The sequence below is a fragment of the Dendrobates tinctorius genome, unplaced genomic scaffold, assembly GCF_039654945.1.
Source record: "Dendrobates tinctorius isolate UK_male_01 unplaced genomic scaffold, ASM3965494v1 ptg000062l, whole genome shotgun sequence".
Taxonomy (NCBI): domain Eukaryota; kingdom Metazoa; phylum Chordata; class Amphibia; order Anura; family Dendrobatidae; genus Dendrobates; species Dendrobates tinctorius.
In genome coordinates, this window is record NW_027361730.1 from 21,223,265 (window position 1) to 21,246,063 (window position 22,799).

The 22,799-nt window shown below is 44.0% G+C and overlaps 1 protein-coding gene and 1 long non-coding RNA gene across 2 annotated transcripts in view; one reads left to right on the top strand and one right to left on the bottom strand.

The window, feature by feature from the left end:
• Window positions 1–22,799, top strand: part of LOC141093142 (uncharacterized) — a 185,574-nt gene that overhangs the window by 125,018 nt on the left and 37,757 nt on the right. The gene's annotated exons all lie outside the window — the stretch shown is intronic.
• LOC141093141 (stimulated by retinoic acid gene 6 protein-like) overlaps window positions 1–22,799 on the bottom strand; it is a 196,020-nt gene that overhangs the window by 40,456 nt on the left and 132,765 nt on the right. Inside the window, exons 15-17 of the mRNA XM_073579614.1 lie at window positions 18,369–18,488; window positions 17,447–17,610; window positions 14,258–14,377 (exon numbers count right to left, since the gene is read on the bottom strand). Of these exons, the coding sequence (XP_073435715.1) occupies window positions 14,258–14,377; window positions 17,447–17,610; window positions 18,369–18,488 (404 nt within the window). The remainder of the gene's footprint in view (window positions 1–14,257; window positions 14,378–17,446; window positions 17,611–18,368; window positions 18,489–22,799) is intronic.

Below are 22,799 nucleotides of genomic sequence, written 5' to 3' on the forward strand. Positions count from 1 at the left end.
CAGCGGTGATGGTTCTCACACGAGCCGTACGGGCCGGGGGGCAGCTTGGCAGAGGTGTTCGTGGTGCACACAGCAGAAGTGGCGTTGGAGACAGGGGTTTCATGACAATGTTGTGGACTGATTTTTCAAATACCGCTCACACAACTGGTAATACTGCATCGATGGAAAGTGACAGGAGACAGCAGTTGTCAACTATGGTTACAAACTACTTTTCCTCCCATATCGATGTTCTCCCACACAGGTCATTCCCCTTTGACTATTGGTCCGCTAAACTGGACACCTGGCCTGAATTGGCCCAATATGCCTTACAGGAGCTCGCTTGCCCAGCTGCAAGTGTGCTATCGGAAAGAGTCTTCAGTGCAGCTGGATCAATCCTGACAGAAAAAAGGACCCGTCTGTCAACCCAAAATGTGGATGATCTAACCTTCATTAAAATGAACCACGCATGGGTTTCCAAGGATTTTGTCCCACCTTCCCCTGATGACACATAGGGTGACAGAAAAATGGCTTGCTTTGGTCCACCTCTTCCTGGTACTTCACCTATTTCGCCTTTTGCATCAGCTGAATGTCCAACATCAACATATGCCACTTTCTAAAACTCCCTAACTGTGCTGCCTCCCCCCCATGGCCGGGGTCACCACCTAGCGCACGACACCGTGCGAGTGCCATTGCCCTGGACAGGTGGGTAGGCCGACTCTTGGGCGCAGGCACTGGCACAGGGTCCCTCATAGTGCAATCAAGTGTCTCTGACGGTGGTGGTGCACACCCGCCGTCAGACACACCGCTGTACTATGAGGGGCCCAGTGCCAGTACCAGCGCCCACGAGTGGGCCCCCCTTGCTTGGGCAGGGCCCCAGCATTTGCAATCTTTACCTCTCCCTGCTCCTCCGCTGTGTAATCTGGGCCGTCAAATACATACTGTGCCTGACACCGTCTGAGCCTGCCTCCTGAGACATATATTTTGAATGTGTACGCTATCCATACATGTTATCTGGGGATACGGTACCCTTTCTAACCTTTGTGCAATCATGTGCAATCCATACTGGGCCTAACACCGTCTGAGCCTGCCTCCTGAGACATATATTTTGAATGTGTACGCTATCCATACATGTTATCCGGGGATACGGTACCCTTTCTAACCTTTGTGCAATCACGTGCAATCCATACTGGGCCTAACACCGTCTGAGCCTGCCTCCTGAGACATATATTTTGAATGTGTACGCTATCCATACATGTTATCTGGGGATACGGTACCCTTTCTAACCTTTGTGCAATCACGTGCAATCCATACTGGGCCTAACACCATCTGAGAATGATAGATGGGGCCCACCATACACTGGAACATTCCAAAGGTGGACATCAGACACTGGAGCAGCATTTACAGGGCCCATTATACACTAGAGCATTAGAAATGGGGCCCATTATGTTTGGAGCATTATTTGGGCCCATAAGACAGTAGAGCTTCATCCATGGGGACCAACATATACTGTAGCATTATGTGGAGCTCATCATATACTGTTTCAAACATTATATGGGACCAATGATTCTGTATGGAGAAATAGATGGGCCTCGTCATGAGATGTAAAAAGTGAGGTATTTTTCATTGTACTATACCGCTATTTCTCTGCCGTATCGGAGCATGATGAGTTGTGGTATGTGTTAAAGGGGCGCTCTTTCGCCCAGGGCACATGAAAACCTGGAGCCAACCCTCCCCCCCCACAGTCTGTAGCCAAATAACCCCCATTTTTCAGTGCGTAACTTGTATTATGAAGTTAATTAAGGTTGACAAGCTTAAGTAAGAAGAATTGATGCTTTTGGCATTCAAATGGGCACTGTTGGTGTGTTTCCTGTCCTCCTCTCACTGCCGACTTTTATTCCCCATTGACTTACATTGGGTTTCGTGTTTCGGGACGACCCCGACTTTTCCCTATAATCGGACGATCTTGCTCGACCCGACTTTTGGAAAAGTCGGGTTTCACGAAACGAAACGCGACCCTAAAAAACCAAAAGTCGCTCAACTCTACAGAAGACATTGCTCTGAGTGAACTCTTTGTGATACGCAATGTGCAGCAGAATGTTTTTCACAAGGAACTGGAATGTATACGTAAAAAACAAGACGTTCCTAAAAACAGCCTCATTGTCAACTTAAACCCAGTAATAGACGAGAGGTGTTTATTGAGAGTTGGTCGTCGTTTAAACAAGGCTAAATTGGATGAGGCAGAAAAGAATCCTCTAATTATTCCTAGTCATCACCATATCACCACTTTACTAATACGACATTACCATGAAAAAATCAAACATCAAGGCAGACACTTCACTGAAGAAGCCTTAAGAGCTGCAGGCTTCTGGACTGTGGGAGCAAAGAGACCGATTTCCCATTTAATTCATCATTGTGTTCAGTGTCGTAAGACAAGAGGAAAACTGCAACAACAACAGATGTCTGATTTGCCTGCCAATAGGACAAGCACAGAGCCTCCATTTACCTATGTTGGCTTGGACGTTTCTGGCCCATGGGCAGTCGCTGCACGTCGTACCAGAGGTGGACATGCAGAAAGTAAACGTTGGGCGGTGTTGTTCACGTGCATGATTGTACGAGCTATACACATAGAAATGATAGAGTCTATGGATTCCTCCAGTTTCATCAATGCCCTAAGACGATTCTTCTCCATCAGAGGACCAGTAAAACAATTAAGATCTGATTGTGGAACAAACTTTGTAGGGGCCTGTCGAGAACTACAACTGAACTCAACACCAGTCCAGAACTTCTTGACAACCAATGGCTGTACCTGGGTCTTCAATCCTCCTCATGCTTCCCATATGGGCGGCTTATGGGAAAGAATGATAGGCATTACTCGTCAGATACTGGAATCTATGCTGATGGACTCAAATCTTTCAAGACTCACTCACGAGACCTTGACCACTTTCTTAGCAGAAGTCTCCGCTATAGTAAACTCAAGACCCCTTGTACCCATATCTATGGATCCAGAATCTCCTACTATTCTCACTCCGGCAACTCTCCTCACCCAGAAACTTGGAACTGTTCCTAACCCGCCTGAAGATTCTGTGTCCGGAGACAAATATCAGAAACGGTGGAAGCATGTGCAACATCTGGCTAATTGTTTCTGGAAAAGATGGAAGAAGGAGTACCTGACACTCCTCCAAAAACGAAGAAAATGGCAACAAGTAAAGCCAAATTTACAAGTAGGAGACATTGTCCTCATGAAAGACCAGAAGGAGGAAAGAAACGCATGGCCTATGGGACTTATATCTAAAACCTTTCCAAGTGACGATGGCAAGGTACGCAAGGTAGAAGTGACAGTTGCTAAGCAAGGTGACCCCAAATTCTTCATTAGGCCTATATCAGACATTATCTTACTCATACCGGTTGAGGATTGAATATCCATCCAATCAGTAGGAACTCTTTCAAGGAACTTAGACCTTTGGATTACAAATGGGTTGGAGACAGTTTGGCCTAGCGCGGCTACTCCAATCCGAAGATGGGTTATCCTTTGGATTACTTCAGGAACTCGTTATAGACATTCGTCTATGTTGTTAAACAATATTTTATTGTCGCATTGCATGCATTGTTTTTTTTTGTATCTTACAGGTTGAGGTATCTCTACATGTACTTCAGGTAAACACTCCAATTCGAGATTGTTGATTTGTGAAATCCAAGGATTTCAGACGGGGAGTGTGCTGTTTCAGTTTATTCTGATAGATTTTCAGCCATACATGGACATTTAGGTAATGGTATATACTTGGTTTATCATCTATTGTATTTGTTATACTTTGCTGCCATTTACTGGCCATTGCTGTATTACACTGTAATATTTTGTTATGGTACTTTCCCATAATACCTCTCTGCCTCTAGCTCCTCCTATCTTTTTCATGCTGTTTCCTGTTTGGTACTCTGGCCATCTTGTAACACACATGTTCTGCAGAGCTGGAGAAAGGATTCTCTTGTTGCCTCCAACCTGGAGCTCCTATCATCTCTAATCTGGTGCTTCTATAACAGTTCTAACCTACAGTCCTCACTCCTACCTCATCTCCATTTCTTCATCTTCCTTGACATCTCATCTCATCAAGGTACTGTAATAAAGCCTGTTGAATTCATCACTGCATCATCCTTCAGGACCACCGCGCGCCACTGATAGGGATTGGCAGCACAGGCTGGCGAGTAACGCTATCCGCCATTGTTTATATAGAGATTCGTGTTCACATCACTCAGACACATCTCATCCACATATATCGGTGGCAGAATAGTAACAAGAGACCTAAGTCTACAGTTGTCTGTGTGTATATGCATTATCTGCTTGCAAGTCTTAACCGTCCACCATCTTAGCTAAAACATGTCCACGAAAGGCACCGTGGACCCATCTGCAAGTGAAGCACATCAGGTTCCTGACACCATAGATGCTGCAGGAGCAGAGTCCGCACTTACTGCAGAGCAAGATGTACGACCCAAACGTGTAACCAGGCCGACACAAAAGGCCAGAGAGAACTTTGAGATTACTAGAGACGAGTTCCATGATAACCTAGAACATTTATGGAGCAGAGTTGATCATGATTTAGCAGCTCTTCCACGCTCTCACAGTGACGCCACAGATTTAACCGCCAAATTGAAGAGTTTATCTGCCGCCTATGATCGCTACCAGAGACTGTCTGCAAGGTACATCACATTCCTGAATAACTGTGACATGGAAGACGCCCCAGCTGAACTAGCTGAAAGGGAAGCTCTTCTCCAAGAAAAGACCACATTAGTACGAGATGCCCAGCATAAAGCAGAACTCCGCATCGCTCACCTCCAAGAAGCCAGGTCACATCGCACAACATCGACCAAAATCACATCTTCGTCTTCCAGATCATCTCACTCCAGGAAGTCAACATTGTCCGACAAGATACTGGAGATCCGTGCTGCTGCAGAGGAAGCTAGAGTAAAAAGCTCCTTTGCTAAGAGGGAGGCTGAAGTGGAGGTAGAAGCTCAAAGAAACAGAATGGAAGCTCAAAAGAAATTAAAAATACTCCAAGCAGAAAGGGAAGAAGCAATAGCCCTTGCTAAACTGAAGGTTCTTGAACAAGCATTGGGACAAGAAGATAATTCGGATTGTCTTATTCCAGGAGAAATGGAGGACTCAGCTGATCGCACTTCTAACTATGTGCTAAGATATTCAACATCTGCACCAGCACCACCTCCAGGTTCTAACACGGATGCGCCCGTAAATCAAGAAATGTTGCCACCTACTGCCGACAAGGTAACTTCCAGCACTAACTCGCGATCTAGGCCACAGCCAGCAGAACCTATAGAGACTAAACCGCAGTTTAACCCTTATGCCGCATCATTTTGTCCTGATTTGTCGCAGTCATATAAGCCAGAGAACTTACATCCCCTAAGGATACCACAAGTTCAACCTGCAACAATGACCGGGAGATCGGACATGTCTGACTTCACCAGATACATGATTCGCCGGGAGTTAATAAACATTAGTCTCTCGAAGTTTGATGATCGTGCCGAGAATTATAGAGCCTGGAAATCGACCTTTCAAGCAGTGATCCAAGACCTTAATCTCACTGGCAAAGAACAACTGGATTTGCTTGTTAACTGGTTAGGCCCTGAATCAGCAGAGCTCATAAAGACAATAAGGGCAGTTCATGTGGACTATTCAGATGCAGGTCTTATTGCAGCCTGGGAGAGACTGGAACAAACCTACAGCAGCTCAGAAGCCATAGAATGTGCCTTATTTAAAAGACTGCAAACTTTCCCAAAGATAACTAACAAGGACAATAGAAAACTTCAAGATCTGAGCGACCTGCTAAAGGAAATAGAATTGGCAAAATTAGACCCACGTCTCTCAGGACTGAGCTACCTAGATACTGCTCATGGCGTTAATCCAATAGTGTCCAAGTTGCCACACAGCATGCAGGATAAATGGGCAGACCACGGCTCACTGTATAAAAGGCAGCATGATGTGTCCTTTCCCCCCTTTTCACATTTTTCCAGGTTCATCAGTGACCAAGCTTGGAGGACGAATGATCCCAGCTTTGACTTCACTGAGCCCTCTCCACCAGCATCATCATCATCTACAAGGTATGATAACATTGCCAAATGTAGAGATTCAAGGAACACAGTATCCGTGAGAAAGACTGACGTTCCACTTACTACACCTGCCTTCACTAAAGCAAATAATGTTGCTCCTAAAGTCATGGACAGTAACCGTATGTGCCCCATCCACAAAAGGCCTCACCCGCTTAAAGAATGCCGTGGATTCAGAGCAAGGACTTTGCAGGAGCGTAAAGATATCCCAAGCTCCTTGAGGGTATGTTATAATTGTTGCGCCTCCTCAGACCACCTTGCTAAGGACTGTAAGGCCGCTATTAAGTGCACTGAATGCAGCAGTGTTAAACACGTCACAGCCTTGCATCCCACGCCAGCTCCATACAACTCGCAACCTTCTGTGACATCCAATCCTGCTCAAAAGCATGGCGGGGAGCCACAAGTTCCTGATCCAACTGCAACTGCTGTTTCCTCCTCATGTATTGAGGTATGTGGAGAAGGGACTGTTCTTAAATGCTGTGCCAAGGTATGTCTGGTTAAGGTCTATCCAGAAGGACAACCCGACAAGGCCTCCAAAATGTATGCCATAATAGATGAGCAAAGTAACCGATCTCTAGCAAGGCCCAAATTCTTTGAGATCTTTAACATAAAGGGACAAACGACTCCATACATCCTAAACACCTGCTCTGGTCGTATTGAGACTTCTGGCAGGAGAGCCTCTGGGTACATAGTCTCTTCAATCAAGGGAAATGAGCATATACCCTTGCCAACCCTAATTGAATGTGACCAGATACCTGATAACAGGGAGGAGATTCCCACTCCCGAAGCCGCGCTTCATCATCACCACTTGAGGCACCTGACTAAAGAAAGAAATCCCTCCTCTGGACATGAATGCTGATATTCTGGTCCTACTCGGGAGGGACATTCTGAAGGTCCACAAGGTGCGCCAACAATGTAACGGCCCAGATGATGCTCCATACGCCCAAAGACTCGACCTAGGCTGGGTAATCGTGGGCGATGTATGTTTGGATAGGAGTCACAAGGCATCCGAAGTCAACGCCTGTAAAACGCATGTGCTTCAAAATGGTCGCGCAACTCACTTTAAGCCATGCCCTCATCACTACGAAGTGAAAGAAAGGTTCTCTGATTGCATCCAAGAGCCTGACATCATTCCTACTCCCTACAGTGATGACTTAGGGAGAACAGTGTTTCACACAACAAAAGATGACAACAAAGTCGCCTTATCCATAGAAGACAAAGAGTTTCTTAAAATGATGGACAGTGGATTCTTCAAAAACGAATCTGACCGCTGGGTTGCTCCCTTACCCTTCAAGGCTTCAAGGATCAGGCTTCCTAACAACAGAGAACAGGCCTTATCTAGATTCATCTCGTTGCAGAGAACATTGAGGAACAAGCCTGAAATGAAGGAACATTTCATAGCCTTTATGGACAAGATATTTTGCAATGACCATGCAGAGCCAGCTCCACCATTGCAAGCTGATGAAAAATGCTGGTATCTACCTTCCTTTGGAATATATCATCCAAGAAAGCCGAAACAAATCAGAGTGGTGTTCGATTCAAGTGCCAAACATGACGGCGTATCTCTGAATGACGTTCTCCTCACTGGTCCGAACCTGACTAATAACCTGGTGGGAGTGCTCATGAGATTCAGAAAGGAACCGGTCGCCATTACCGCCGACATCGAACAAATGTTCCATTGTTTCGTCGTGTAACAAGATCACAGAAATTATCTCTGTTTTCTATGGCACCGAGACAATGACACCAACAAGGAAATGGTCGAATACCGCATGAAGGTGCACGTGTTCGGAAACAGTCCTTCTCCTGCAGTCGCTACATACGGCCTGCGTAGGACTGCCTCTGATGGCGCAGCAGAGTTCGGGAAGGATGCCCAACAGTTCGTTGAAAAGGACTTCTACGTGGACGACGGTCTTAAATCCCTGCCCACAGCGGAAGAAGCCATAGATCTGCTCAAACGGACACAAGGTATGCTTTCTAAAGCTCATTTAAGATTGCATAAAATTGCCTCCAATAGTGCTGTTGTCATGAAGGCCTTTCACCCTAATGATCATGCCGCTGAATTTAGGGACTTGAATCTAGGCCCAGACAATCCACCAGTACAGAGAAGCCTAGGCCTGAGGTGGAAGTTGCTAAAGGACTCCTTCAGCTTTCAGGTTAGTGGTGCGGAAAAACCATTTACTAAGCACGGGGTTCTGTCAGTGGTGAACATTCTATATGATCCACTTGGGTTTGTCGCACCCCTGACTATACAAGGCAAGCTTCTGCTGAGACAACTCTCAGAGTGCATTAAGGACTGGGATGTACCACTCCCTGCGGACCAACAACTAAGGTGGAAGTCGTGGAGAGAATCTCTTTGCGCCTTGGATAAGATCCACATACCACGTTGTTACATTCCGGCATCCCTAGCTACGAGTCAAAGGAAAGAGATTCATGTATTCGCTGATGCTTCCACTGAAGCTATTGCCGCTGTCACTTACTTGAAGGTTGTAGACTCTAACAATGCAGCCCACATTGGATTTCTGTTTGGAAAGGCTAAACTGGCTCCTAAACCCGAGCACACCATACCCAGACTCGAGCTCTGTGGGGCTGTACTAGCCATAGAGATTGCAGACTTCATACAGAGCGAACTAGCTATTCACGTGGATGACACAAAATTCTACACAGACAGTAAGCTAGTTCTGGGCTACATATATAACCAGACGAAACGCTTCTACGTCTATGTCAGTAACCGCGCGGAAAGGATCAGGAAATCCTCTAAGCCCCAGCAATGGCAGCATGTCCCATCCCATCTTAACCCTGCGGACCTTGCTACAAGACAAGTGTCTATTGATGCCTTCGCAAGCTCTTCTTGGATAACAAGACCAGGGTTCCTTCACGACCAATGTGAAGAGACTGCCGTTGTAGACAGCTTCAACCTTCAGGATCCAGATGTCGACCCAGAGATCTGTCCTGATGTCAGCATCTTCACTACCAAATTCAAGGAGAAGGTTGACTTGGACTGTCGGCGTTTTGATCGCTTCTCAAGATGGACGAGGTTGGTTCGTGCCATTGCAAGGTTAGTACACGTTGTACAATGCTATCGCAATAAGGACAGTAACACTGATTGTCATGGTTGGCATATCTGCCATAAGCCCCTCTCTGCAGAAGACATTGCTCTGAGTGAACTCTTTGTGATACGCAATGTGCAGCAGAATGTTTTTCACAAGGAACTGGAATGTATACATAAAAAACAAGACGTTCCTAAAAACAGCCTCATTGTCAACTTAAACCCAGTAATAGACGAGAGGTGTTTATTGAGAGTTGGTCGTCGTTTAAACAAGGCTAAATTGGATGAGGCAGAAAAGAATCCTCTAATTATTCCTAGTCATCACCATATCACCACTTTACTAATACGACATTACCATGAAAAAATCAAACATCTAGGCAGACACTTCACTGAAGGAGCCTTAAGAGCTGCCGGCTTCTGGACTGTGGGAGCAAAGAGACCGATTTCCCATTTAATTCATCATTGTGTTCAGTGTCGTAAGACAAGAGGAAAACTGCAACAACAACAGATGTCTGATTTGCCTGCCGATAGGACAAGCACAGAGCCTCCATTTACCTATGTTGGCTTGGACGTTTCTGGCCCATGGGCAGTCGCTGTACGTCGTACCAGAGGTGGACATGCAGAAAGTAAACGTTGGGCGGTGTTGTTCACGTGCATGATTGTACGAACTATACACATAGAAATGATAGAGTCTATGGATTCCTCCAGTTTCATCAATGCCCTAAGACGATTCTTCTCCATCAGAGGACCAATAAAACAATTAAGATCTGATTGTGGAACAAACTTTGTAGGGGCCTGTCGAGAACTACAACTGAACTCAACACCAGTCCAGAACTTCTTGACAACCAATGGCTGTACCTGGGTCTTCAATCCTCCTCATGCTTCCCATATGGGCGGCTTATGGGAAAGAATGATAAGCATTACTCGTCAGATACTGGAATCTATGCTGATGGACTCAAATCTTTCAAGACTCACTCACGAGACCTTGACCACTTTCTTAGCAGAAGTCTCTGCTATAGTAAACTCAAGACCCCTTGTACCCATATCTATGGATCCAGAATCTCCTACTATTCTCACTCCGGCAACTCTCCTCACCCAGAAACTTGGAACTGTTCCTAACCCGCCTGAAGATTCTGTGTCCGGAGACAAATATCAGAAACGGTGGAAGCATGTCCAACATCTGGCTAATTGTTTCTGGAAAAGATGGAAGAAGGAGTACCTGACACTCCTCCAAAAACGAAGAAAATGGCAACAAGTAAAGCCAAATTTACAAGTAGGAGACATTGTCCTCATGAAAGACCAGAAGGAGGAAAGAAACGCATGGCCTATGGGACTTATATCTAAAACCTTTCCAAGTGACGATGGCAAGGTACGCAAGGTAGAAGTGACAGTTGCTAAGCAAGGTGACCCCAAATTCTTCATTAGGCCTATATCAGACATTATCTTACTCATACCGGTTGAGGATTGATTATCCATCCAATCAGTAGGAACTCTTTCAAGGAACTTAGACCTTTGGATTACAAATGGGTTGGAGACAGTTTGGCCTAGCGCGGCTACTCCAATCCGAAGATGGGTTATCCTTTGGATTACTTCAGGAACTCGTTATAGACATTCGTCTATGTTGTTAAACAATATTTTATTGTCGCATTGCATGCATTGTTTTTTTTTGTATCTTACAGGTTGAGGTATCTCTCCATTTACTTCAGGTAAACACTCCAATTCGAGATTGTTGATATGTGAAATCCAAGGATTTCAGACGGGGAGTGTGCTGTTTCAGTTTATTCTGATAGATTTTCAGCCATACATGGACATTTAGGTAATGGTATATACTTGGTTTATCATCTATTGTATTTGTTATACTTTGCTGCCATCTACTGGCCATTGCTGTATTACACTGTAATATTTTGTTATGGTACTTTCCCATAATACCTCTCTGCCTCTAGCTCCTCCTATCTTTTTCATGCTGTTTCCTGTTTGGTACTCTGGCCATCTTGTAACACACATGTTCTGCAGAGCTGGAGAGAGGATTCTCTTGTTGCCTCCAACCTGGAGCTCCTATCATCTCTAATCTGGTGCTTCTATAACAGCTCTAACCTACAGTCCTCACTCCTACCTCATCTCCATTTCTTCATCTTCCTTGACATCTCATCTCATCAAGGTACTGTAATAAAGCCTGTTGAATTCATCACTGCATCATCCTTCAGGACCACCACGCGCCGCTTATAGGGATTGGGAGCACAGGCTGGCGAGTAGCGCTATCCGTCATTGTTTATATAGAGATTCGTGTTCACATCCCTCAGACACATCTCATCCACATATATCGGTGGCAGAATAGAACTATTTTCTGTTTCTTGAAATTACTATACAATGGTCTTGGTATTACAATTACCTTTCACTTGCAGATTTCGTTAAAGAAATAATTCTTCACTGTCAGAGATTGTGTGTACAATATAGCTGGTATTGTATAGGCACGATGACTGGTATTATTTTATATGTACTACTAGGGTCACCATGAAATATAATCTATGACAGGTGATATGTTTAGTTCTGTACACTTAAGTAGCTATTAAATATACACTGTGTCTGATATTAAATATGCATTACCATCCATATGTAGATGGTATTATATATACAATACCGCTGATGGTGCTGAACACTGTATGATGTTGATGGTATTAAATATCATGCTATATGGATATTACTTTTTGCGGTATTATATATTCAGTGCATACAGCTATTAGAGTTGGCGTGAATTGATTTGCACGTTTGAGTCCATCGGCCAAAACAAAGGTTGTTGGTATGGTCAAAGCGCTATCTCCTCCTGTCTGTCTCACAGCCTCTATGCTGAATGATTTCAGGCAAAGGAGCCTGTCAGTCAAGAGGGAGTGAGGAGGCGGCACTGTGTGGAGAATAGAGCTGGAGTTACAGAGGCTTCAGATCTACAATAGCTCTTCAGCCTTATTTGCATACCTATGTAAATGCTATTTTCTCAGTAGCTGAAGAATAGACTGGCCATATAAAGGTATTCAAAGGACTTGTCTTTGAAGGAGCTACATATAAATAGTTTGGGGTGTGAAATCCTGCTGGCAGATTCCATTTAAGCTCCTGTGCAGGCAAACTAATTATCTATCTGCACCTTTCTGCCATCCCCGGAATGGAGAACCATACAACCATTAGGGCCACTACAGTTGTGGCCAAAAGTATTGACACCCTTGCAATTCTGTCAGATTATACTCAGTTTCTTCCTGAAAATGATTGTAAACACAAATTCTTTGGTATTATTATCTTCATTTAATTTGTCTTAAATTAAAAAAACACAAAAAGAATTGTCCTAAAGCCAAATTGGATATAATTCCACACCAAACATAAAAAAGAGGGTGGACAAAAGTATTGGCACTGTTCGAAAAATCATGTGATGCTTCTCTAATTTGTGTAATTAACAGCACCTGTAAGTTACCTGTGGCACCTAACAGGTGTTGGCAATAACTAAATCACACTTGCAGCCAGTTGACATGGATTAAAGTTGACTCAACCTCTGTCCTTTGTCCTTGTGTGTACCACATTGAGCATGGAGAAAAGAAAGAAGACCAAAGAACTGGCTGAGGACTTGAGAAACCAAATTGTGAGGAAGCATGAGCAATCTCAAGGCTACAAGTCCATCTCCAAATACCTGAATGTTCCTGTGTCTACCGTGTGCAGTGTCATCAAGAAGTTTAAAGCCCATGGCACTGTGGCTAACCTCCCTAGATGTGGACGGAAAAGAAAAATTGACAAGAGATTTCAATGCAAGACGCAAGATTGTGCGGATGTTAGATAAAGAACCTCGACTAACATCCAAACAAGTTCAAGCTGCACTGCAGTCCGAGGGTACAACAGTGTCAACCCGTACTATCCGTCAGTGTCTGAATGAAAAGGGACTGTATGGTAGGAGACCCAGGAAGACCCCACTTCTTAGCCCGAGACATAAAAAAGCAAGGCTGGAGTTTGCCAATACTTACCTGAAAAAGCCTAAAACGTTTTGGAAGAATGTTCTCTGGTCAGATGAGACAAAAGTAGAGCTTTTTGGGCAAAGGCATCAACATAGAGTTTACAGGAGAAAAAAAGAGGCATTCAAAGAAAAGAACATGGTCCCTACAGTCAAACATGGCAGAGGTTCCCTGATGTTTTGGGGTCGCTTTGATGCCTCTGGCACTGGACTGCTTGACTGTGTGCATAGCATTATGAAGTCTGAAGACTACCAACAAATTTTGCAGCATAATGTAGGGCCCAGTGTGAGAAAGCTGGGTCTTCCTCAGAAGTCATGGGTCTTCCAGCAGGACAATGACCCAAAACACACTTCAAAAAGCACTAGAAAATGGTTTGAGAGAAAGCACTGGAGACTTCTAAGGTGACCAGCAATAAGTCCAGACCTGAATCCCATAGAACACCTGTGGAGAGATCTAAAAATGGCAGTTTGGAGAAGGCACCCTTCAAATATCAGGGACCTGGAGCAGTTTGCCAAAGAAGAATGGTCTAAAATTCCAGCAGAGCATTGTAAGAAACTCATTGATGGTTACCTGAAGCGGTTAGTCGCAGTTATTTTGGCTAAAGGTTGTGCAACCAAGTATTAGGCTGAGGGGGCCAATACTTTTGTCTGGCCCATTTTTGGAGTTTTGTGTGAAATGATCAATGTTTTGCTTTTTGCTTCATTCTCTTTTGTGTTTTTTCATTTAAGACAAATTAAAAGAAGATAATAATACCAAAGAATTTGTGTTAGCAATCATTTTCAGGAAGAAACTGAGTATTATCTGACAGAATTGCAGGGGTGTCAATACTTTTGGCCACAACTGTATATCCTATTATATATTTAAATAAGTGGCATTAGATCTTACAAAGCTTTTGATCAAGGTTTCCCCCACTTTATGCAACATCAACCAAAATAATCAAATCAACCACTTTAGAGGCTATTTTAGCTTCTAGTGAGGCTCCTATATGTTCCCCAGTTAGTGGAAAGCTGTAAACATTCCCCAGAGGGATATTCTTTAGGTTTCTGTATTGAAGCATTGTTAATTAACAAGCAGAAACAGTTCCCATGGGGTTCACACATCATGAATTAGTGACACCATTAACAGAGCAAACTACCTGGACCTGTGTGGTGCTTTACTGATTTGGAATCCTGTGTGAGCATGTGACAGAAGGACAGAAGGATGGGGTGAGTATGATACAGGTCCACTTGAAGCATGCCAGTCCATGTGTTATATCCTAGAAAGCAAAAGACAATATGTCCAAAAGTTAAAATTATTATATATATATATAAGAAATAAGTATTTGATCCCTTGCTGGTTTTGTAAGTTTGCCCAATGTGAAAGACATGAACAGTCTATAATGTTAAGGGTAGGCTAATTTTAACATTGAGAGATAGAATATCAAAAATAAAATCCAGAAAACCACATTGTATAAATTATATAAATTTATTTGCATTTTGCAGTGAGAAATAAGTATTTGATCCCTCTGGCAAACAAGACTTAGTACTTGGTGGCAAAATCCTTTTGGCAAGCACAGCAGTCAGACTTTTTTGTAGTTAATGATGAGTTTTGCGCACATCTCAGGAGGAATTTTGGTCCACTCCTCTTTGCAGATCATCTTTAAATCATTAAGATTTTGAGGCTGTCGCTTGGCAACTTAGAACTTCAAATCCCTCGATAAGTTTTCTATGGGATTAAGGTCTGGAGACTGGCTAGGACACTCCATGACCTTAATGTGCTTTTTTTAACCACTCCTATGTTGCCTTGGCTGTATGTTTTGGGTCATTGTCTTGCTGGAAGACCCAGCCACAACCCATTTTTAATTTCCTGGCATTGATGCAGTGAAGTAGTACTCTGCCCTTAGCAGAGAAACATCCTCAATACATAATGTTTCCACAACCATGCTTGACAGTGGGGACGGTGTTCTTTGTGCCAAGGGCAATATTTCTCTTCCTCCCAACACGGCGAGTTGAGTTAATGCCAAAGAGCTCAATTTTTGTCTCATCTGAATGTGGTACCCCAGGAGTCCAGTTACTACAGTGGCATTGCCTCCCTCCCGGGGGGTGATGACATGCCTGGAAACAGAGAGGAGATCCCTGATCAGGTAACCTCTACACACAACACTTTTCCTACTCCAGACCAGAAGGGGAAGTTCTGAACCCTGTTTAAGGGGAGCTTCCTGCAAGTTCTGGGCTGGGGGATAAGTTAGCCAGTGGAGTCTGGGAGTGAGAAGGAGTAGAAAGCATGAAGGAGCTTCTCCAGAGACTAAAGTAGAGATAGGAAAGGAGAAAGAACTAGAAAAGCCTTAGGAAGAGGAGCTGTAAAGAAGCTCACCCCAGGTCAGTGCGCTGGACACTGGACACTGGAGTCCATGGCTGTCTGGGAACAACAGTCTCAGTAGCCAAATCCAGAGGGCAGGAGACTGCAGGCTGCCTGGCCCCACCAAAATTCCAGAAGCACATCAGAATATGAGAGCCTGGAGCTGCCACAGAGGAAGAGGCTCGAGCTGCCTTCCATAAGGGCAAGTACTAAGGACTGTAGAGAACAGAGGACTGAGTATAGCTTTAAGCTGCAGGGACCTCAGACACTAGCGCAAAAAGGAGGCCTCCAAAAACTCTTGGTTCAAGGGACCCTGATCTGCTTTCATGCTGCTGGATCTCCATTTTCATCTGTACATCTGTACCAGTGCTTCGATCTGCACTTCAAGCCTTTAGTAAAAGGTAAAAGGAACAGTAACTCTTGTGTCTGCAGTTATTGATCACACACACAGCCCTGCACTAAAGTTATCCACCATCCTGCACTTACACTCCCCTGGGGTTAAGCTCTGCCTGTGGAGAGCTGAACCAACTCTGCTGCATCACCACCAGCTCCAACGGTCTGTACAAGCAGCATCGGCTAACACCTTTATTGCCGAGCACCACAGGTGGTGTCACGAACTTATCTACACATAGATTTTATTCCTCATCAGTTCTTATTTTACATGGACACTCAGGGCCACGGACCGGGTCCCCACTACTGTAACACTTCCCCTTTAAGTACCGACCCGGTACTAAGTATCCCACGGCCCTAGGGGTGCTCCATGAACACAGCACCTTCTCCCAATCACTCACATAATCATACAGGTGTTAATTGACAAACTTCAGACAGGCTTGCACATGTGCCTTCTTGAGCAGGGGGACTTTGCGGGCACTGCAGGATTTTAAACCTTTATTGCATAATGTGTTATGAATGGTTTTCTTGGTGACTGTACTCCCAGCTGCCTTGAGATCATTAACAAGTTCCCCCCCGTGTAGTTTTGAGTTCCCCCCGTGTAGTTTTCGGCTGATCTCTCACCTTCCTCATGATTAAGGATACCCCATGAGGTGAGATTTTGCATGGTGCCTCAGATCGATGTCGATTGACAGTCATTTTGTATTTCTTCCATTTTCTTACTATTGCACCAACAGTTGTCTCCTTCACACACAGCATCTTACGTATTGTTTTGTAGCCCATTCCAGCTTTGTGCAGGTCTATGATCTTGTCCCTGACATCCTAATAAAGCGCTTTGGTATTGTCCATATTGTAGAGGTTAGAGTCTGACTGACTAATTGAGTCTGTGGATAGGAGTCTTTTATAAAGGTAGGACTATGTAAGGCAGCTGTCTTTAATACAGATAACGAGTTGATTAGGAGCGTCTAACTGGTCTGAAGGAGCCAGAACTCTTAATGGTTGGTGGGGGATCAAATACTTATTTCTCACTGCAGAGCTTTTGACGCAACACATGCCCGCTCCGTCCAAAGCGCTGCCGGCTTTTGTATGCATGGTGATTCCGAATGTATTCATTGAACACATGTGGAATCATTGCATCCAATACATTAGACTGTGCTGTTTATCTTGCGGAGACTGAGTGTCTCCACAAGATAAATAGACATGCTGCGGTCTATAAAGATGCACTGCATATCCGGTTACGCAGGTCTGCCACCTGCATCTTTGGACTCATAGTGGAGATGGGATTTCATAAAATCCCCTCCACTATGCTGTACCATCTGGCAACTGCGGATTGGACGCTGCGGCTGCACGCAGCCTCCAATCTGCAGCAAATACTGAACGTGGAAACTTACCCTTATACATATGGGCTGGCACTAGTTGTTAAATCCTGTCACAACTTAGCAACTGCTGCAGAGAACAGTACGCATAACACAGCAGGTCCATACAGTACACATTAGAGAAGTCTTCAGAGAGGGTGTTTGGGCAACTTCTCCACCTTTACATGGACATCAAGGTCCATGAAATGCAGCCGTGTGAAGCCGACCTTACTGTTACTCACCCATATCAGCACCTTCATGCCCTTTTGGGAAGAGCGGTTTATCAATCCTTGCAAGCAACCAGCTCCCCAAGAGCACATTAAATAAGACTCTGAGTAAACATGCACCAAAGCCAAGGATAGCCGAGTAGAACATGAAAAAATAGCTGAAATTCTGAAATCCTCTCCTAGGAAGAAAAAACAGGAATAAAAATCGATTATGGTAATTGAAAATAGTTTTAACTCTAGTAAAGATTATGCAACAATAATAATGGAGCTTGCTTTCCCTTCTGTGCCCATTAGAATAAAAACACAGTTCTAAACCCAAGTTATTAAAGGGGTCTCATCTTCTGAACAGGAGTCAATATTCTTCTGACTCCCTGCATGCTGGGTGGGCTCATGGGTGATTGACAGTTTGGAATAGTGGCCCAGTCTCACATTGACCTCAGATGGTGCAAGCACAAGCAGCTTTTCCTCAGTAGCTTCGGAAGAGAGTAGAGGCCATTGGATCAGTAGCCAACAGTACTCTGGCCAGCTTCAGAGCAGCGTTTATAAGTTGTATAGAAAAAAACTTTTAAAGGAAACCTGTCACTTCAGAAAAATGTTATTTGCAGATGCAGATATTGAGTTAATCTGCAGGTAAATAGTATCACAATGCTGCACCTTACAACTGGCATGCACCTCTGCCAGAAAAAAAGTGAAAATTTTTTTGATAATAATTTAGAGGAGCTAGTTTAACAATGCCCTGACCAACCCAGTCTCTACCTATTTTGCAGAGCTTTCCTGGAAAAATGGCAAAAGTTGCACAATTTTTGCACAACTTTAGTTGAGCAAAAACGCTGCAACATTTGAAGGTGGTTTACACCAAAAAACACCTTCACAAATCGGGGCCACTGAATGAAGTAATAGCATAAGCCAAATACATTTACGATAATAAAAGGAATACCTGTTATTGATAGCCAACGGCTTGTTCTTGTCGTTTGGTGAGATTTTATCTTGTAGGAAAAGGAATTGTACTGCCAAGATCTGGCCGACAGTTACAGCAAACATGATAACTATTCCCAGCCTACAATATATACAGTAGTCATGATTATCTTTCAAAATTAACACTACAATACATCAATACATGCATACACACCTGAACAGTTACATAGCAAACTGAATCAAGCTAAACCTGGTTTAAGTATTTTGAGAAAACATGGTTTGTGTGCACACAGTTTGTTGGAGCGGGTCTATCAAAACACAACCTAAACAATCGCTTAAAAATGCCTGAAAGACTCTTTCTACTCAATTCTACTGTAAAACGGCTTTGCTGTTCATATTTTCAGTGCTATAAGGGAACCTGTCAACTGCCCTAGCCCCCTTAGACTGCTAACATGTATGGCAACCTTTCCCTGCATTCTAACAAGCCCCTTTTTTGTGGCTTAGTAATTGCTGAATTCAGGGGCAGACACTGACAGCTTGGGGCCCCTGTGCAAGAAATGTGTCCGGGCCCCCTTCCTTTTATGGCGACAAAGCTACATATATATATATATATATATATATACAGTTGGGCAAAAAAGTATTTAGTCAGTCAGCAATAGTGCAAGTTCCACCACTTAAAAAGATGAGAGGCGTCTGTAATTTACATCATAGGTAGACCTCAACTATGGGAGACAAACTGAGAAAAAAAAATCCAGAAAATCACATTGTCTGTTTTTTTTTCATTTTATTTGCATATTATGGTGGAAAATAAGTATTTGGTCAGAAACAAAATTTCATCTCAATACTTTGTGATATATCCTTTGTTGGCAATGACAGAGGTCAAACGTTTTCTGTAAGTCTTCACAAGGTTGCCACACACTGTTGTTGGTATGTTGGCCCATTCCTCCATGCAGATCTCCTCTAGAGCAGTGATGGTTTTGGCTTTTCGCTTGGCAACACGGACTTTCAACTCCCTCCAAAGGTTTTCTATAGGGTTGAGATCTGGAGACTGGCTAGGCCACTCCAGGACCTTGAAATGCTTCTTACGAAGCCACTCCTTCGTTGCCCTGGTGGTGTGCTTTGGATCATTGTCATGTTGAAAGACCCAGCCACGTTTCATCTTCAATGCCCTTGCTGATGGAAGGAGGTTTGCACTCAAAATCTCACGATACATGGCCCCATTCATTCTTTCATGTACCCGGATCAGTCGTCCTGGCCCCTTTGCAGAGAAACAGCCCCAAAGCATGATGTTTCCACCACCATGCTTTACAGTAGGTATGGTGTTTGATGGATGCAACTCAGTATTCTTTTTCCTCCAAACACGACAAGTTGTGTTTCTACCAAACAGTTCCAGTTTGGTTTCATCAGACCATAGGACATTCTCCCAAAACTCCTCTGGATCATCCAAATGCTCTCTAGCAAACTTCAGACGGGCCCGGACATGTACAGGCTTAAGCAGTGGGACACGTCTGGCACTGCAGGATCTGAGTCCATGGTGGCGTAGTGTGTTACTTATGGTAGGCCTTGTTACATTGGTCCCAGCTCTCTGCAGTTCATTCACTAGGTCCCCCCGCGTGGTTCTGGGATTTTTGCTCACCGTTCTTGTGATCATTCTGACCCCACAGGGTGGGATTTTGCGTGGAGCACCAGATCGAGGGAGATTATCAGTGGTCTTGTATGTCTTCCATTTTCTAATTATTGCTCCCACAGTTGATTTCTTCACTCCAAGCTGGTTGGCTATTGCAGATTCAGTCTTCCCAGCCTGGTGCAGGGCTACAATTTTGTTTCTGGTGTCCTTTGACAGCTCTTTGGTCTTCACCATAGTGGAGTTTGGAGTCAGACTGTTTGAGGGTGTGCACAGGTGTCTTTTTATACTGATAACAAGTTTAAACAGGTGCCATTACTACAGGTAATGAGTGGAGGAAAGAGGAGACTCTTAAAGAAGAAGTTACAGGTCTGTGAGAGCCAGAAATCTTGATTGCTTGTTTCTGACCAAATACTTATTTTCCACCATAATATGCAAATAAAATTAAAAAAAACCAGACAATGTGATTTTCTGGATTTTTTTTTCTCAGTTTGTCTCCCATAGTTGAGGTCTACCTATGATGTAAATTACAGATGCCTCTCATCTTTTTAAGTGGTGGAACTTGCACTATTGCTGACTGACTAAATACTTTTTTGCCCCACTGTATATATATATATATATATATATATATATATATAGATCCTACAAAGAACAAAAGGAGCTGTAGCCCTTAAAAATAATGATGTAAGCTGAGGCTGGATATATAGATAAAGTACAAAAATCTTTATTGATCCAATAACCTCACATAAACAGCATGCGCATAAATAGCCCCAATACGTAACAAAACAAAATTGCAATTACACGACAAAAAGTTTCATAAAGGGGAATAAACCAGGCAGCACGAATAGAACTGAACCCCTAATTTTGGTGAATAACATAGCATATATTGCACTGAGCACAGAAATATTTTTTAGAAACATGCATATCTCCAGGAGATAGGGTATGTGGGCTAAATTCCTATACCAATGCTTGTGGATATAACAACCTCATAGCCTCCAGGGATTAAAGTGCCCCCCATAGTGCAAACAAGTTATTGCTTACCTATGTGGGGAAGGGGGACAGTGAACAGTCGTGCACGCCACAAGCCCCGACACGTGTTTCGCATAGTGTTGCTTCCTCGTGGTGCTGTGTGTGGGGACAACCTATTCAATGTGTTTCCGAGATGTCAATACTTGTTAACTATATATATATATATATATATATATATATATATATATATATCCACACACACATACATGTATATATATTACATAGCCTCCTTTATTATGTATATTGCCATCCCTTATTATACAGTACCCTCACTTGTTATGTACAGTACCGTCCCTTACATATTGGATTACATAGAGCCCAGTTTTTTATTACATACTGTCCTGTCTTGTTAGCTGTATAATACAATGATGGTTGATGGAGCATGGGAAAGCTTCTTTTCTAATGGAGGAGCTGCTGGACTGGTCACCGGCTCCTCCATCAGCAGTCATTTTATATCTAAAAAGAGGGGACTATGTAATAAAAGAGGGCACTGTGAATAACCAAATTAAAAGAATATATTATGTAAGAGACAGCAATGTACATAACAGCAGATGAAGCTAAATAATAAGGGACGGCACCATATATAGCTAGAAAGGATGGTACGTAATAAGGGACGGTGTTGTACATAATAAAAGAGGAAACTATGTAACTAAGGATGGTGTTATACAGAATTAGTAAGTACACTATATACTAAGGGACTGTGTTATACATAATAAGTAAGTACACTATATACTAAGGGACTGTGTTAGACATAATAAGCAATAATAATATCTGCCTCCACCTCCCCCTGTTCCTAAGTCCATTATAAGTCCCCCTTCCTTCCATCCCAATCCCTCACACCCCTCATTGTCCTCCTCCCCCCACATCCCATTATTGTCCTCTCCCCCACCCCACCATTGCCCTCTTCACCCCCACCATCATTGCCTTCTCCCCCACCACTATCACTGCTTTCTCCTCCACCACCATCATTTCCTCCTCCCTCACCACCCCAATTATTGCCCTTTCCATCACCAACATCATTGTCCTTTCCACCACCACCATCATTACATTTTCCCCTACCACCCCATCATTTCCCTTTCCACCACCTCCATCATTTCCTCTTTCCCCACCATCCCTATCCTTGCCCACTTCACCACTTCCACTATTTCCTCCTCCCCCACCATCCCCATCACTGCCCCCTCCATTTCCCCCTCACCCCATCATTGCCCTCTCCTCCACCTACACACAGACACACACAGCACCATTCACCTCTCTGCACATTCCTCTGCAGCACTACGCATGAACGCACGTGCACACACACACCACCACTCATCTTTACACACACGCAAAACACACATACATACAAAAAACACACACAGCACCTCTCACCTGTCCACATGCTCTCCTGCAGCCACAGCATCACAGTCGACAGCTGCTTCCTCTCTCTGGCACAGCCGGCCGCTGAATGATGATGTGAGAGGAAGCGTGAACAGGAAGCAGGACAGATCGCTGCAGCTCTCCTTCTCTGCTCTTTTCTCTTGTAGGCAACGGAGCTGCAGGGATCATTCCCTGTCCGCTGCACATGAGGGCAATCTGGCCAGGGCCCCCCCAGAGCCTCAAGGCCGGATAAACAGGCCAGATTGCCCTCATTATTAGCAGCTCTGCAGGGGCCCCCCTTCACCTCCGGGCCCCGGTGCAGCGCACAAGCTGCACATGCGGTAAGTCCACCCATGGCTGAATTAATACAAAAATAACTTTGAAGCTGCGCTTGCAATATTCAAATTAGTGGTTGAATAGTCAGGGAGACATTGATTTCCCCAA